This window comes from Bufo bufo, chromosome 6, assembly GCF_905171765.1.
Source record: "Bufo bufo chromosome 6, aBufBuf1.1, whole genome shotgun sequence".
NCBI classification, from domain to species: Eukaryota; Metazoa; Chordata; class Amphibia; order Anura; family Bufonidae; genus Bufo; species Bufo bufo.
The window spans coordinates 148,262,670-148,279,487 of NC_053394.1; the positions used below are offsets into that span (position 1 = coordinate 148,262,670).

The following is a 16,818-nucleotide window of genomic DNA, read 5'->3' on the forward strand; positions in this document are numbered from 1 at the left end:
AACAGACTCTAGCTAGAGAGGCCTAGTACAATCTATAGGGACCAATTGCTCAGGCAAGGATGAAAGGAACAGGCAGGTATATATAGGAGCAGCTGATTAACAATTGGACACAGCCATGCAGTATCTCACAGAGCAGGAGATTAACCTCAGTAGTGCTAAAAACAGAGGTAAAATGAATACAAGCCCTAATTCACACATCAGAAGTCGGCACTGGTGCGCACAGGATAGTGGCAGCCATGAACCGCCATTGCAACAGGGGGTTCCAGGAGTCAAATATGTATGGCCTATCCCACTTGAATGGAACTGAACTATAGAACTTGGAACAACCTCCCACATGGACCAGAGACTATTTCATAGCCAGTATAGTTGAGATAAGACATATGTCCAAGTTCAACCAGGAGATGGGAGAGGATGTGGCTGAATGGAAGGCATATGAGTACATTTTAGAACGTTACGTCTACCACTACTGCTGTGCCAGACAAACAATTAAGGGTAAACACAGTGGTCCCTTCATTCAGATGATCGTCATGGATCTCAGGTACCCAACAAAAAAATCATGGCCTTTCCTAAAGATAGACCTTCAATATTTGATCCCTGGAAATTCCCTTTTACAAATGTGATCAATAACACTTGAGCAGTTTAAAGCATAACTTCATTTTTTTTAAATTAATTTCATAATTCAGTCGTAGAGGTGAAAATAGTGAACCTTTTAATATATGTTATTAAACAAAAGTGCCCGTTTCTGCATATTTTTCCAATCCCTGAACTCTCTGAGTTGGCCGATCAAATCTGTATAAACGCACAGTCCAATGAAGTCTATGGCGACTATGGTGAGGGTGATAATGATTTGGTAAGGCAGACAGATGGCAGGGAGACCAAACAAGAAAGAGCTAGATTATCAGGTGGATATTATCCTAGCTCTGGGGTGAGATAAACCATGTCTGGTCTCTCTCTGCTCTGTCTGCTGTAAGCTGATCGCTCTTGTGTACGGACTTCCATGTATGGATCTGATCCGTACAAGTCTTCTTTGTTTGCCTGCTCGCCGTCGACCTTGTATCGGCGAGCAGGTGTAATTACAGCCCTGCCGTCCCACTCACTTCAATGTGTGGCAAAATTCTGGTGCAAAGTGAGCCAACTAATAGGTGGTATAAACTTAAAAGGGGTTGTCTCCCTTCAGTAAGTTGCATTTATCATGTAGAGAAAGTTAATACAAGGCACTTACTAATGTATTGTGATTCCCCATATTGCTTCTTTTGTTGGCTGGATTCATTTTTCCATCACATTATACACTGCTTGTTTCCATGGTTACAACCACCCTGTAATCCATCAGTGGTGGTCGTGTTTGCACAGTGTAGGAAAAAACATCAGCCTTGTTGGTGGCGGGGACCGAGGGAGCACACATAGGCTGGTGCTTTTTCCTATAGTTTACAGCACAACCACCACTGCTGGATTGCAGGGTGGTCTTAACCATGGAAACAAGCAGTGTATAATGTGATGGAAAAAGGAATCCAGCCAGCAAAGGAAGCAATATAGATAATAACAATACATTAGTAAGTGCCTTGTATTAACGTTCTCTACGTGAAGTGAGACAACCCCCTTTAAAGTGCCTTTACAAGGGACTATTATCGGGCAGATTTTTGGAAACGATTATTCAAACGAACGCTCTTTCCTGATAATTGGCTTGTGTAAATGAGCCGCTGATCACCTGTTTTTGCGCAGCAGATTGTGCTGTGTGAACAGCAATCTACTGCCCAGAAACTGAATATGTATGGGGACGAGCGACTGCAGTAGCGATTGCTTGTCCCCATACATTCGAGGTGATTTCTGCATGTATGACAGTCTGTAAAAAAAAGACATGGATCGAACATCTACAAGCCATGCATTTATTTATTGCTTCTCAGCATAATATACAAACATGTCCACAAGATGGTGATCAAAATGCATAGGCGCACTCACCACATCAACGTGGCCTCTTTCATGTGGGTCCTTACTCTAATCTGATGCATTGGCACTTGACCACTGTCGCCACAACAAAGCCCCGGCAGGTGGCAAGACCCAGCAGCCCAACAACATGCCTACTGTCAGGCTAAGACCCCATCAACTCATAGGCATAATGCAGCTCTACCCCATGTGAACAGATATCAAAAGCTCACCCTTCCATGCAGTCTAAGAAACCAGGCTGAGACTAAGCGCGCATTAACCCTTATACAGTCTCCTGGTAATTATCCCTACTCCAGTTTGGCACAGCGCCACATGGCAACCACCTGTCTTTACAGTTTTACGGATTGGCATGATTGCTGCATGTAAATGCAGCTCTCACCTTCTCTGACAAGCAGGCAATTATTGGGAACGAACTGTTCCTTCCCGATCATTGCCTGCTCAGTTGTGGAGTGTAAATACACCATTAGACTAAACTGTCTAAAGGTGCGCCAGATTTGTCATCCATCCTGAACCATTGTGATAAACCTGGCTGATCTTAAGACTGTCTAGTCTACGTTTAAACAGTCTCAGACAAGATTAATTTTCCTTTGTGCCAGTTTCTAACATGTTTTCTGCCACCATTAGCAAAGTGTATCTCAGATCTCAGCAAACAGTGTCTATTGCAGTCAATGCGTTGCCCTGGTTGTGGACTGTACAACAGAGAACTCCGGTGTGTGAGAAAGGGGTGGTTAGGTCTAGTCGTAAGGATCGAGGAAGCGTCAACTGTGATTTTGTGAAGAGGACCACTGGGACATGGCTTAGTTAAAAGGTTATTCCGGTTGTTACAAGTTATCCCATATCCACAAGATAGTGGATAACTATAAGAGTGGTGGAGGTCCCATCAATGGCAAGAATGGGGACTCCATACGCCTCGGAACACCACAAAATGAATGAAGAGGCAGGTCAGGCATGGGCACTGCTGCTCATGTCACTCCATTCATCTCTACTGGAGTTTCTGAACTCTCCTAGAAATCAATGGAGTGGCAGTTTGCATGCCTGACCTGCCACTACGTTTAGTTGGGGGCCCCCGAGTGGTACAGGATCCCTATTCTAATGATCATGTGGGTCTCAGGGGTAGAACCCCCATGATATGGTAGTTATCCCCTATTTTGGGAGAAATTTGGAGGGTTCAGGGCACTGTGTGTGACTGTAAGCAGCCAGCCCCACACAGAGCCCAGGAACCGTTCTTGATTCCAGAGACAAGGGTGAAAGAGCCGCCATCCATTGAGTAACATTGTATGTAATTACTGCGCCTTCTACTTGAGTGAACGGTAACCACTTAGAATTAAGCCTCAGTGCAGTATTAATTGTAACAGCCATAATCTGGAATTGGGCCGTGGGTCACCATGCCATTTTTGTAATACCTTCCAACACCAGCAGGTGGCCCCTATATATAAATAATAGGAGAGCAGAAAAAAAGTGCCTATTATATCAGAAAAAAATGATGTTCTATTTATTACTTTCCTTCCTACTCCAGTCTAGTCTAGAAACTGTCTACCAGTAACTGTGAGCCATGAAATTGTAGTCAATAGTAGGAAGCTACTGTTAGGGTAGGAATAGTCCCCCCTTACCTACGGGACCCCTGTGCGGCAGCAGAGGTGGTGTATGAGATATGTCCACCCCTGTGTGGGGGCGCTGTACAGATATATAAAAATGTATTGAGCTACCCCCCCTTGTAGTCCAGCTTTTTTCTTGGATAGGATACGTGTGAAATCCACTTAGAATTGTCTCAGAATTTGTAACCTGAGGGGAAAACGTTAACAGTCAGACGCTGACAGCCCGGCGATTGTTAGTTAACCCTTTTTACTGCTAGATTACAGGTGATGTAATGGCACTGCTCGGCCTACCAACGCTAATGGACCTAAACAGAAGCTGTGCTGTGCAGGCAGTTTTTATTAGCATGAGTACACACAACATTTTTTCTCTCCCTCTCTTTTTTCACAAATATATTACTGGGTAGTTTTCCTCCTCTCTCCCTCATAGCTCAGCGCTCAACAATTAAGCGCTTGTACTGCTATACTGAGAGAGCCTCAGAGAGCTGGCTTGGCCCAGGGCTGGGAGACGTCATGGATTCCTCAGTGTGAAGTTTGCAGGAAAGCCCTCAGTTTAGAAGATGGAGCAGATCCAAACGTTCCCATAGCAATGGGATAAACAGGAGGAAACAGTGAGGGAATCCCTTTATTCAAACACTATAAACACTCGGAGTGGGGAAGGAAGTAGCCTTTCCCTCTCTAGTAACCTAGATCATAGACAACTGCTCTCACTTCATGTCAAGCTCTCATCCTTGTTGGTTCCTCTCCTCCGAGTTCCTAAACTGAAGAGGGTCTCCCTCCCCCTCCCCATTTTTTTCCTCTCTCTTGAGAAGCAGCATTGGTTTACTATGAACCACTGAAGATTTTTCTTTTATTAAATACCAATAATTTTTTTTATTTTTATAAAGTATTTTTCTGTATTCAAATGCAGAGAGAAGCAGCCTGCAGACTAGCACAGTATCATCACTACATAATGCGGTCTATGGATCAAGGTACGTCAATGTCTAACAAGGGGGCTGGGATGGGAGCTGACAGGGTGAGCCTGTACGCAGGTACCTCTGTAGTGTGGGTGCTATTATTTTATGTGAATATATATATATATATATATATATATATATATATATATATATATATGTAATTCTAAGCGATTATAGCATTGTGACAAATGCCTACACGTAAGCCTAGTAGTATCATAAAAATTTTATTTAGAGGTCAAAGTATTTTTTATAAATGTTACTCCTATGTGTATATATGTAAGCGATATACTTACATTATAAATATATATATATATATAGCTATATAATTTATACTTACATTATTATATATATATATATTTATATAGCTGTACACTTCTATTATATATATATATATATAGCTATATACTTTATACTTACATTATAATATATGTATATTTATATAGCTGTACACTTCCATTATTTTTATATATATATATATATATATATATATTCACATATACACACACATACAAACACATATATATGTGTACAAATGTGTGTAGATTTTTCACCCATATATAATTTGTATAATTTGTGTGTTTGGTACTAATGTAAGACAACATGAATATCCTACAGCACACTTACCATAATCAACTACAGTGATGCTGCTTTCACTAGAACTTGAATGCACTATTTAGTATTACGTAGCCCTGTAGACCCTGATTTGTGGGAACCTTGCAGACATGGAATACATACCCCGATTCCAGTGAGGTACAACTGAAGACGAGCCACTAGCATCCGCTGTCTCTATGAACGTAACAGACACACAGCTATAAAAACCCACAATAAACAGCATCAAATATTAAAAATGAATTAGCTCTTAGCTGCGACTACCGGCAGCTCTGCTTCCTATGCATGGTCAGGGTGTGACACAACATTTTGAATAAGTCTGACCCAGTGACTCTGAAATGTATGCACCGAGATTAAGCACATGTTGTGCATTTACATGTCAGAGCCTCAGCTAGTCATAACTTACAGAAATGATTTGCAATTGAATATTGACATTGGGATATAACTCTTCGTTTTATATATATATATATATATATATATATATATATATATATAAATAAAATATCCCTTATGTAATTATTTTGCAGTATACTATACAAGTAACCGTAGATTATTTTAGCAGTCTGATGTAAAGTAAACAGTAGGTAGATAAATGCAGGAGCCCTGGTGATGAGGGGGACACAGTACACTCACTTGTGTGAGTTCTTGTGGCGGCCGGTCAGAAGTTAGCGGATAATTACAAGAGATTTAGTGTACACAGCAACCAGTCTGGGTTTACAGAGTAAACGTACATCACATTGGTAGCTGGAAAGAATGTCTTTTTACCATAATTAGGTCACCATCAGGCAGATGCGAGAGGGAATTCCGTTTGGGGGAAAAAACACCTATTAATAATAGTTTAGGGTTTTGGCTATTGGGGCAAGTATGGCTGCCAGGATTCTCCCACTCGCTTTCTGAAGGAGATCCAACGTTATCTGGAAGATATGACTCCAAGCCTAGGAGTTACCCTGTCGAGGAGATCCTCTGCACCTCACAGACCCATTTCCATGAGCTGGTCCCTGTGGGCCAAACAGAGTGACTCATTTTCCTGTCTCAATACACAGCGGAGGACACTGTGCGTCTTATTATATAGTCATTTTTTGGATTAGATCATAAATTTCACAGGGAAGGTTTTAAAGAGACATTTCCCCAAGTATTTGCTTATAGTTGAAGTGTCATAATTATAGAACTTTTTACAAATAAGGGGGGGGGGGGCGGCTGATATATAGCGACCACCCAGGGTCTATTCTATAAAAATCTTTATATAGTATATACAGTATACATATAAGACATTCCATTCAAGGTAGGTATACTGCAGAGGACTCAAGGACAATGACACATCTCAAACATGTCATATCACAGCCATAGTGGCTGCTATCTTTTATTATATTAGAAAAAGCATTTATCACCTATCCACTGGGCAGGTGATAATTCTAGATTGGTGAGGGTCTGAATACTGGGACGCCCACCAATTGCCAAAACGGGAGACCCCAGTGAGGCTCCACTCAAACTCCTCCTAGCTGCAGTTGGGGTCCCAAATTCTGGAAATCTGTGGGGTTTACAGATCACCGATGAATTGGCTATATACAATATATTTATATATACTCTGGGGCCTTATGTGAAATTCCCCCTATTATTACTTAAGGAAGGTATTCTCTTACTGTCTCTTTACAAACCCAAATATATTCTCCCCAATGACAATGGTTGAAAAAGTATGTAGCTAAGGTGGTTGTGCTAGTGACTAGACCCCACCGATCTGACGTTTGTCCCCTATTGTGTATTGAAAATATTGTATGGAATACCTCTTTAGTTAATATTATTATTACTTTCAGAAAATGATTAGAGGAGAACAGATGAATATTTCAGATTAACATTAAAAAAGTACTTGTATCAAAATGAGCGAAAGAAAATCCAATTGTGTGACAGCGAAAACGCCTTTACTAATATTCTTCAACGCCAAAGTCCACTTATATGGGCCACAACAGCCCAAGTTCATTCCTATGGCTGTATGGATTTATATTAAAGGGGTGATTAATACTAATAACCTATCCTCAGGATAGGTCATCAGTATCTGATTGGTGGATGTCCGACTAGCTGGACCCCTGCCGAACAACTGTTCCAGTGAGCCTCGCAGCCTCTTCCTAGGCCACTGACATCACATTCATCGGTCACATGGCCTAGGCGCACCTCAGTCCCATTCAACTGAATGAGGGCGAGCAGCAGTACCAAACACTACCGCTATCCAGTGGATGGCACTGCGCTTTGTTATCTGTGATACTCAACGAAGCGCTGCAGCCTCCTCAAACAGATGACAGGCGGTAGGTGCTAGGAGCTGGACCCCCACCGATCAGATACTGATGACCTATCCTAAGGATAAACACTTGGAAAGTCTATATACACAGTACTAAAAACCTGTTCCACGTTTAAAATATAAACCATATATATCATTAATTCTGCTAGTGTATCGGGGCCTGAACTAACATTTATCCAGTCTGCCCCAACAAAAGTAATTCTATCACAAAGGTCATATCAGGTCATACTCTATACATAGTGGGCACAAGTCAGCCCTCAAGCTGTTCAGACCTGGCACCGAGAGGAGGGCAGTATAATAGGGTACCTCACTAATTCTCCTTTTATTGTGGCCCAGAAAATATTTAAGTAGCACTTCAGCTCTGGAGCTGACATATCATTGAGAAAAGGTTGCTAAATTCTATGCTGTACTTAGAACCAGGAAGCCTCGTGCCCACAAACCTTTAAGTGATTTTATGCCTCCACTAGAATCTGCTATGGGACACAGCTAAATGCATGCCTATATTCCCATCTTTTACATACAACCCAAAAACGAATCCTGGACTCTGATGTCCAGTATGCAAATGAACGACATTGTATAGGCAGGTTTGGGCACTCACATTTGCATTTTAATTGTCGAGAAGGTGCACAGGCTTGAATCTCTTCAGCACAGCCAATACTGGTTGCAGAAGCCTAATCTCCAGACTCAAGGAGGAAAATAATTCATTTTGGCTACAGCCACATAGTCAGGTTTCCTGATGCAGTTTTGGAAGCCAAAACCAGGAGTGAACTCAAAAAAGAGAAGTTGCATTAGTTCTTTATACTTTCTCTACTTTTATGATTTTAAGTCATTACTCTTGACTTCGGCTTTCAAAACTCCATGCAGAAACCTGACGTTTGGCCATACCCAAATTAAGTTATGCCCCAGTGACCATTCAACCAGAATGTTCATCCATTTCTGTCCGATTGATTTCAGCAGGATCACCTAGCTTAAAGGGAACCTGTCATGTGGATATTTGATTATAATCTAACTAATTATATACAATCATTAACTACTAAAAAGTGCCTTAGATGTATTCACTTACTGGTGTGACAGATGGTTACCTCATAATATACACACAAAGATGCCACATGCCGCATGCTAATGAGCTGATTTGAGACCAGCGTGATGTCATTGAGTCCAGCGTTTTTTTAATTCAGAGCTATAGCCACTCCCCTGCCCACCTGCTGCTGATTCATATGGAAAATAACTGTCAATCAGCAGCAGGTAGGCGGGGAGAGTAAGGAGCTCATGAATATTCAGGACTCATCATTATGAGCTGGAGCTTTTCAATACAAGATGTTGGCAGATTGACTGGGTCAATTAAAGAAAGTGACCCAGCATTTTGCTAAGAGAATCAGTCACTTATTTATGTTGCCCTCAGTTAGGACACCATAAAACTGGTAACAGGTTCCCTTTAAAGATATGGAAATCTCTAAGCAAAGTCAAAGTGACACAGTGTTCTGTGCAGTTTCACTGCCCCTTCATCAACCCACAATGGTTAAGAGTATCTGTGCATGTGGTGGAGTTTTACACTACAAATCCTGGGGCAAATGTAAAGCAAAATCCACATGTGGATTTCATCCCTCTACTTTGAGAGTGGCAGAATCGCAGTGAAAATCTGTAGTAGAAACTAACATTCTGAGAATATAAGGATCTGTCCTGCTGGTCAATTTCTATGCAGAAGGTGAAAATCCATACATATGGCTTACTGGGGGTGCATTTATATAGAAAAGGACAAATTTACCTACAGTTTCCTGGGGCAACATACACGTGCGCCATTTTTAACTCTCATATCGTTCCCCTAAAAATGTCAGTGACAGCTTTTATTAATGTGTGGTGTATAAACTTGGTACTCATGTGACTGAAAGTACAGAATCAAGCCTGAAAGAAAAAGCTGATGCTGGATTGTATAAAGTTGTACATTAAAATGCCACAAGGGGGAAACCATACACTGACCTGTATGCTCAGGTGTTGCTAACCACAGGAGATACCATAACTAAGGCCTCGTTCCCATTTTATGTTTCCGTTTGAAGTCCATGGAAAATTCCGTCATGTTTCATCTATGAAGGATCCGTGTTTGGTCCGTCTAGCACATGTCTAGCACGCAAATGTGAATGAGGCCTAAGGGAAGGACATACACACATGATGGTTTGCAGCCACACACAGAGATGATGGGATATCAGTCTTGAAACCACTGTGAATCTACATAATTTGTCTGGGATTTATTACAGGAAGTAAAGCTTAAAGTGAGCCTTCAGTCAAGCTTAAAATCTGACTTTCCATAACATGTATAGTCAACATACCTGGTGCCCTCTGTTCCTCCCATGCTGCCTCTACTAGTCCATTTTGGTTCCCATTCAAGATAACTGCCATCACCTCAGACTTCCCCTTGCAATATAGAAAAAGTCTAAGACATGCCCTTTCCCTTCTCCTACTGACTGTGGGTACACCAACATAAATGACATAGGCACTATGTCCATCTGAGAGCAGTGAAGGGTGAGGGGTGTGTGGTACCAGAAAAAAAGCAGCATGGGGGGAATCGAGGGTACTTGGTATGTTGACTATACGTTTTTCATGTATTGTCAAATTGTATTGTGGTTGGGCAATGGTGATCGAGAGTTGTGCTATTTCTGTGTCTATGTTCATGGATATCAAGTGCAGTCTGTACCTTGCTTCATCATGTATGTCTCTTCATTTAAAAGCATGGACATCCCCTTTAAAGTATGGCCTACAAACTGATGTTTTCTGTGATAAACCTTATTTTATGAGCAAGGCATAGTGCAAGCTGTGATCATGTCAGGTGCCCAGGTAGATGATGTTAAGGACAACCTTTATCAGTATACTATCCTTACCAATTGTAGAAACCCGTGGCCATCCGTTTTGTCGGTAACAAGGAGGTTAAGTTATCGGTAGGTCATACACTTTGATGGCTTTGCATCTGACTAATGAGAGAGGCAGGAAGGAGACGGGAGTACAACCTGTCACTGGTGAAAAATCACTACTGCTTGCACGACTTTCAAGTACATTTATTCTTCACCTCCCTCTGCCCTTTGAATCGCGAGATAAACCTCATGGCAATCACCAGTAGACCTTCTTGTATTACCTTTGTTGGTAGTATTATACTATTTTTGTCCAAAAGATGCTGAAAGAACTTAAAGCAGCTGTAAAAATAAGCCAGGAACGGATCGTGATACAGAGATGCTAATATGTCACTGACAAGGGGGACACCAGAGAGAAGAAAGATAGAAAACAATGACATTTCCTCCTCCCAGGCACTGAAATATGGATTTTATATCATTTAGATACTGGCGGAGTCGGTAAAACAGCTGATACTTATTAGTGATGAGATGAAGGCCTGAAATTAGTCAGACTCACTGACGGTCAGTTGACATGACTTGAGACACATTTACTTGATATTCACAAGTCATGTGTTTTAACTTAAGACTTGGATATTTTTAGCTGTGCCTGGTGCCAGTAACACACAACAGGCAAAGCCAAAGGGGTGCCAGAAGGCTCTTACTCCTAGGTTTCTTAAATCACAAGGAAGAAGCGTTTCTACAGTCTCAAACTAAATATCTCCAGCTGACAGAGCCAAGCCTATCCCTATCACACAAAAATCACATATAAAATAAGAATTGACAGAACTGATGTGATCTTGATGTGCTTAATGCCAGCAAAGATTGGCAAAAAGAGATTGGTCTGCCCTGGCACGACAGGACTTATGGGGGGTGCAATAAGTAAGTTCATATTTCCCCAACAAAATGGAAACAATTTTGAATTGCCAAAGCAAAGTACTTGCAACTCGAGCTGAACACGTCATCTGTCACAAGATGGTAAGAAATGTTAGACCAAAATCAGGGGGAAAATTTTTTGCTTTGATTCCCGACTTTATAAACCGCCTGTCCTATGTGTATTTTTACCATATTATAGGACAAATGTGCACATAATGGTTGCTGCATAGCAGCCTATGTGATCATAAAGTGACCACCGTCCGTGTGGTTAGGTTTCAGTGTAATGAAGCGGTCAACTTCCGCATGCAATGCCGGCACAGATAGTACTGCCTGTGTTTCATTGTCAGTCATGTTGGCATAGGCAGTACCGCTTTCAGCAAAGGGTCCTCTTATTCACACAAACTATGCAGAGAAAGCAAGAATGTCCTGTTGGAGAAGCTAGTGAAAAAATGCATGGCACTCAGATAGTGGAGTGGATTTTAAAATAAAGAAGGAAGAATAAATTAACAAATAATTAATTGGTGGTAGAGTTATGGGGGATACTGGATGATCTTTCATCTGCCGATTTAGGCTATGTTCACACAAGGGAATCAGACACAGAGTTTGGCATGCAGGGGCAGACTGGGAATTAAAAGTGGCCCTGGAAAAAAAGGTAAAAGTGGCCCCATGTTGTAGGAAGGTCCAAATTGGCAGAAGGCGGGACTACAGAAGTAGGTGGGGCCAACATATGTAGGCAGGGACAACAGAAGTAGGCAGGGCCAACATATGTAGGCAAGGACAACAGAATTCGGCAGGGCCAACATATGTAGGCAGGGCCGACAATACATTAGTCCAGGGCAATACACTGGCCCAACTTAACCAAATACCAAAATGCAGCAGAAAATACCGCATGTATTTTGCGGGCCGCAAATTGCAGATCCGCAAAATACAGATACCATCCATGTTGAGTCTCCTTTTTTTGCAGACTTGTTGACTTCAATGTGTCCCTGTTCCACATTTTGCGGCCAAGTATAGGACTTTTTGCCAAATGGACATATGTATGCAGAAAGCACAGAAATCATCAATGCGCTTTCCGCATCCGCATGTCTGTTCTGAAAAAAGATCGAATATGTCCACAAAATGCGGACCATGGATCCATTGAAGTCAATAGGTCTGCAAAAGGAATGCGTACGCCACATGGACCGCATCCATATTTTGCGAATACGCGATATGCGAATCACAAAATGGATACGGTTGTGTGCATGAGACCTAATACATGTGTAGTCTGCATCCCATGTATGTGAATTAGGTTTTACAACTCAGTTCACATGTACAGGAAGATTTTCGCACCAGTTTCCAGCAGTTTTTTCTACAATCATTGTTTGTTAGTTTTTTTCAAGTGGACTGTCACTTTTCTTTAGGTGGGAAATGTGAGCATTACCCCCATTGAATGACAATGGAAATAACCCTACTGTGAATCTGCGATAGTGTAAACCTCAAACCATCCCACATCCATGCCAAAAATCTGAGGGTTAGTGTGGGATTTCTGCTGCAGGTCATACACATTGGAAACTATTCCGTTGTGTGAACGTACCATTAGTATATTTCCACACCTTAAAAATGTGCTCAATGAAAGGGTGTAAAAGTAGTGTTTTTCATATTTTTTTTCTTACACTATACCCCTTCCTACTTAGTGCTGTGTAGGAACAGCAACACATTTCCATTTACTTGAAAGGCGGCATTGTGTTACCAGAACCAGTGCCTGGTCAGGAGTGGTGGTTTGAAAAGTGTCCGCCATGCTTTACTGGACATCATAGCCATTTCAGTCTAGGCATCAGTGATGGTCCCAGAGGTCTAATCCCCATCTACTCATCAGATGGAATGTGGTGAATTTCGGCAGCTATGCCTTTTGATTAATGCTATTGTACCGTTCCTCCTTTCAGATCTGGAGATGTCCTGTTCAATTACTCTACACATCAGGCTGCATCATGGGGATGAAAAACGTATTAGGAAGCCATGTGTACTTCACCTCTTCTAACCACAAAACATACATTAGACACTTTGTAGACCTCTTCTAAAAGCATTTCACTAATAACTTTGATTTTGGCTCTTAGATATGCTTGCTTTAATAGGCATATTTGACCGACTACAGAGCAGAGAACGACTGTCCGTTGAGAAAAGCGGGTTATGAGACCTAATGGACAATCAAGCATGTACTGTGGGTTTCAAGGCTAAATTAGACAATCCAGTGGATATAATGACGAGCCCATGTATTATATATTGCGGCTCACTATTTTACGTTAATCCGCCATAGAATCTTTGTGTTTGCGTTTCTCGTAATCGAAAAGTCTTTTTGATCATTACTGGATGTAGCCAACGTCTAACATCTCCAGTCACGTTCAGCATGTTGAGCTCTGATGGCCTGGGCCATGAGAGGAGCAGCAAACCTAAGATGTCAAGTATAAGAGAGCTACTAACCATCTCTGAACGGCAGTACAAGTTTCCACGTCCTCTCAGAGCTCAAGATGTTTGTATTTCAGCTTCCTATATGGCTACTTAGGACTGAGAATGATATATTACCAAGTTGCTGGAATAGACATAAAGATAGGAAGTGTAATGTCCCTAATGACATGTATGATCCTCCCTCTAAGTGAATACTATTGGCAGACCGTTTTAATCATTTGTGTCCTTTGTACTCGTATTCTCACGTACACACCGCCTCTACCCAACATCGATTGTAAAGTCATTCTGATATCCTGAGCACTGGGTGGAAGGTCAGGTCATGCATATACTTTAGGCCTGATAAACAGCTCACAAAACCTGCATGGACCAAGGTGTTCATATCATTCTGTAGATACTATCTCCACTTGGAAGCCATTTTGTAGCAGCATAGTTGCCATTTAAACTAATGAGCAACAGAATGACCTTTCTATGTGATAGGGTGTCGATTTCAGACTACCTATAGCTACTAGAGAGGGGTTGTTGATCCAGGGAGTTACCGGTATTCTGATTGCCTTATTGGAGTCGTAAAGGAATTTTTCCCCCCTTAAGTGGGGAAAATTGGCTTGTACCTCACAGGGTTTTTTTTCCTTCCTCTGGATCAACTTGCAGGATAACAGGCCGAACTGGATGGACAAATGTCTTCTTTCGGCCTTATGTACTATGTTACTATGTTACCTTAGACTCCAATAGACAATGGTGCTAAGCTAGAGTGATCATAACCATGCCCAAATAGAGCATCTATACACGAGATTATTTGCATAAATGTATTTCACGTGCATATTTCCTATCATTCTATAAAAAATATCATCGTATCTCCTGGGAGAAACTTCTGACTTTGGTAAAAGATTAATAAAATACAAAATGAAAGTAGGCATAAAATCTAAGAAATGTAGAGAAGAGCTTTTATACAGGTACTAGAACACGATTATATCATGAATTATTATAACTCTTCATTACGAGCAAATATTTACCGAGCCGGGTGGGTTACGTCAATGTGTTGCTGTGGTCATCCGGTGGGGAACTCTGCTGAGGTCACTTTCAGAAGGGCATACTTAGCACATTCTGTTACGCCTCCCCCTTACATAATTATACAATGCCCAATTCAGCATATTTAACAGATATGTGATGTATATGCGATGAGCCAATTGGTAGTTATCAGCAGATTAGGCAACTGCTATGGAATTCTCTCTCCGTTGCCAAAAACCTATGAGTGAGTCATTTCATTCTCAAGATTTCATTTTCCTTTACGTCCAGTGAAATGAATTATTGTGCCCAGCTCAAATAGAGCCTGCGTTTTTCACTGACTGCTACACTACTTTTCCAGCCCATGTTGTGGGTTTCGGGTGAAACACTGGGCTTATTCAATGCTTAACCAAACAAGGGAGATGAAAGAAGCATTTTAAATACCAGGCTAGTGCTGTTTTTGGAGGGGTTTAAAACCCTCACAGCAGCCATTACCACAGTCATCATTGCGGCAGTCACCAAAGAGCGTTATTTTGAGGTAGGTATAAATATTACGGGTGAATTCATTAGCAACTTGATCCATCCATGCTGGAATTCAGATCTACGTATCAAAAAGTATTTTCCTGTATTTTTTTTTTAGTAATTGGAAATACATAATTATGAGCTCGGATGAAAAGTAAAAATTCTACTAAAAATATGACCAAATGATATGGATCTTACCTTAGTGTTAAAGGGGTTTCCAAGGACTTCAATATTGATGGCCTATTCCAGGGCTGGGTGATCTGGCCTAGAATTTAAATCTTATTTTTTTTGCCAAATAAAGGGGTTTACATATTGACATATTGATGGCCTATCCTCAGGTTGTCATCAGCTGTACAAAGAGTCCGCGGTACTCTGTGAGTACTTAATGCTCTTCCTAGGCCGGTGACGTCACGTTCATCGGTCACATGACCTAGACGCAACTCAGCCCCATTCAGGTGAATGGAAGCGAGCTGTGAGACCCAAGCACAGCCTCTGTACAATGAACGGCACTCTGCTTAGTGAGCTTCGAGGAGGCCGCTGCACTCACCAGAGCCAATTGGTGGGATGCCGAGTGTCGGACCCCCGCCAATCCCATACTGATGACCTATCCTGAGGATACGTCATCAATATGATAATCACAGAAACCTCTTTAAGGTGCTAAAATAACAAAAGAATCCATATCACCCATTTTCTACCCTGCAGTTTCGAGCAACAAACTCCAGTCCTTCCCGCTGCTCTGTTTTCCTGGCTGCAGCGGTGATGTTCCGTACACACAGGTCACTGCTGCATCCAATCACTGGCCTCAGCAACGGTGTCCTATGTACTGCTGAGGCCAGTGATTGGCTGCACGGTGACTTGTGTATAATGAACATCACTGCTGCAGCCAGGAGCACCCAGTCAGCGGCAGGGGGTAATGGAGCACAAAGCTGAAAGTGGCAGGGGAGTGAAGGTGTAACTATTGCTTCTTTTGTTATTTTAGCACATTTACAGTGGCCACCCGAGTTTTTGTTTGACTTAGACAACCCTTTTAAAGACGATTATCAATTTCAATCTTGATTTTCTTGTTTATTTTTATTTTCTCAGCTTTTTTGGCAGTACCAAAGAGAATGAATGGATCAGTAGGGTGCATGCTTGGCATGCCGCTCCATTAGAATAGGCAAATGGGACCCCCATTTTCTAGATCGGTGGTGGTCCCAGTGGTTGGATCCCCACAGGAATTTTTTTTACGTTTTAGACAGCCTTAAAATTTGTATTTTTCCATTCATGTAGCTGTTTTTTGCAGGGCTTGTTTTTTGCAGTATGAGTTGCATTTTCCAATGGCACCATTTTGGCGTATATGTAACTTATTCACTTTTTGGGGGTAGGTAATGGATAAAAAAATATTCCGCCATTTACACTTTTTTTCACTTTAGAGTGGTTGTTCAGCTTCTGGGACTGTTTTGGCAGACTCTCCCTCATGACCCCCTCCGGTGTATCGCTCAAGTTCCCTCGCTGTAAACTTCCAGTTTAATGCCGCTTCAGCTAATGACTGTCCGCAGCACTGACCTGCACCCCTTGTGTCCTGTAGTGTATGTGTTAACTGATATAAGCCCTGCCTGTAAGGATGGGACTAACATTGATTTCCCAAATTCTGACTTCAAATCAATTAATCAACCAGCCCTGGATCCATAGATCTCTCCATTCAATGCTCAAATTGTTAGCTAGCTTAGGAG

General features: G+C 41.7%; 1 protein-coding gene across 2 annotated transcripts in view; it reads left to right on the top strand.

The window, feature by feature from the left end:
- Nucleotides 1–4,262: 4,262 nt before the first annotated feature.
- NFATC2 (nuclear factor of activated T cells 2) overlaps nucleotides 4,263–16,818 on the top strand; it is a 138,772-nt gene continuing 126,216 nt past the window's right edge. For both annotated transcript variants that reach the window (XM_040435477.1, XM_040435479.1), the window contains exon 1: nucleotides 4,263–4,504. In XM_040435477.1, the coding sequence (XP_040291411.1) occupies nucleotides 4,438–4,504 (67 nt within the window). In that variant the 5' untranslated portion in view covers nucleotides 4,263–4,437. The remainder of the gene's footprint in view (nucleotides 4,505–16,818) is intronic.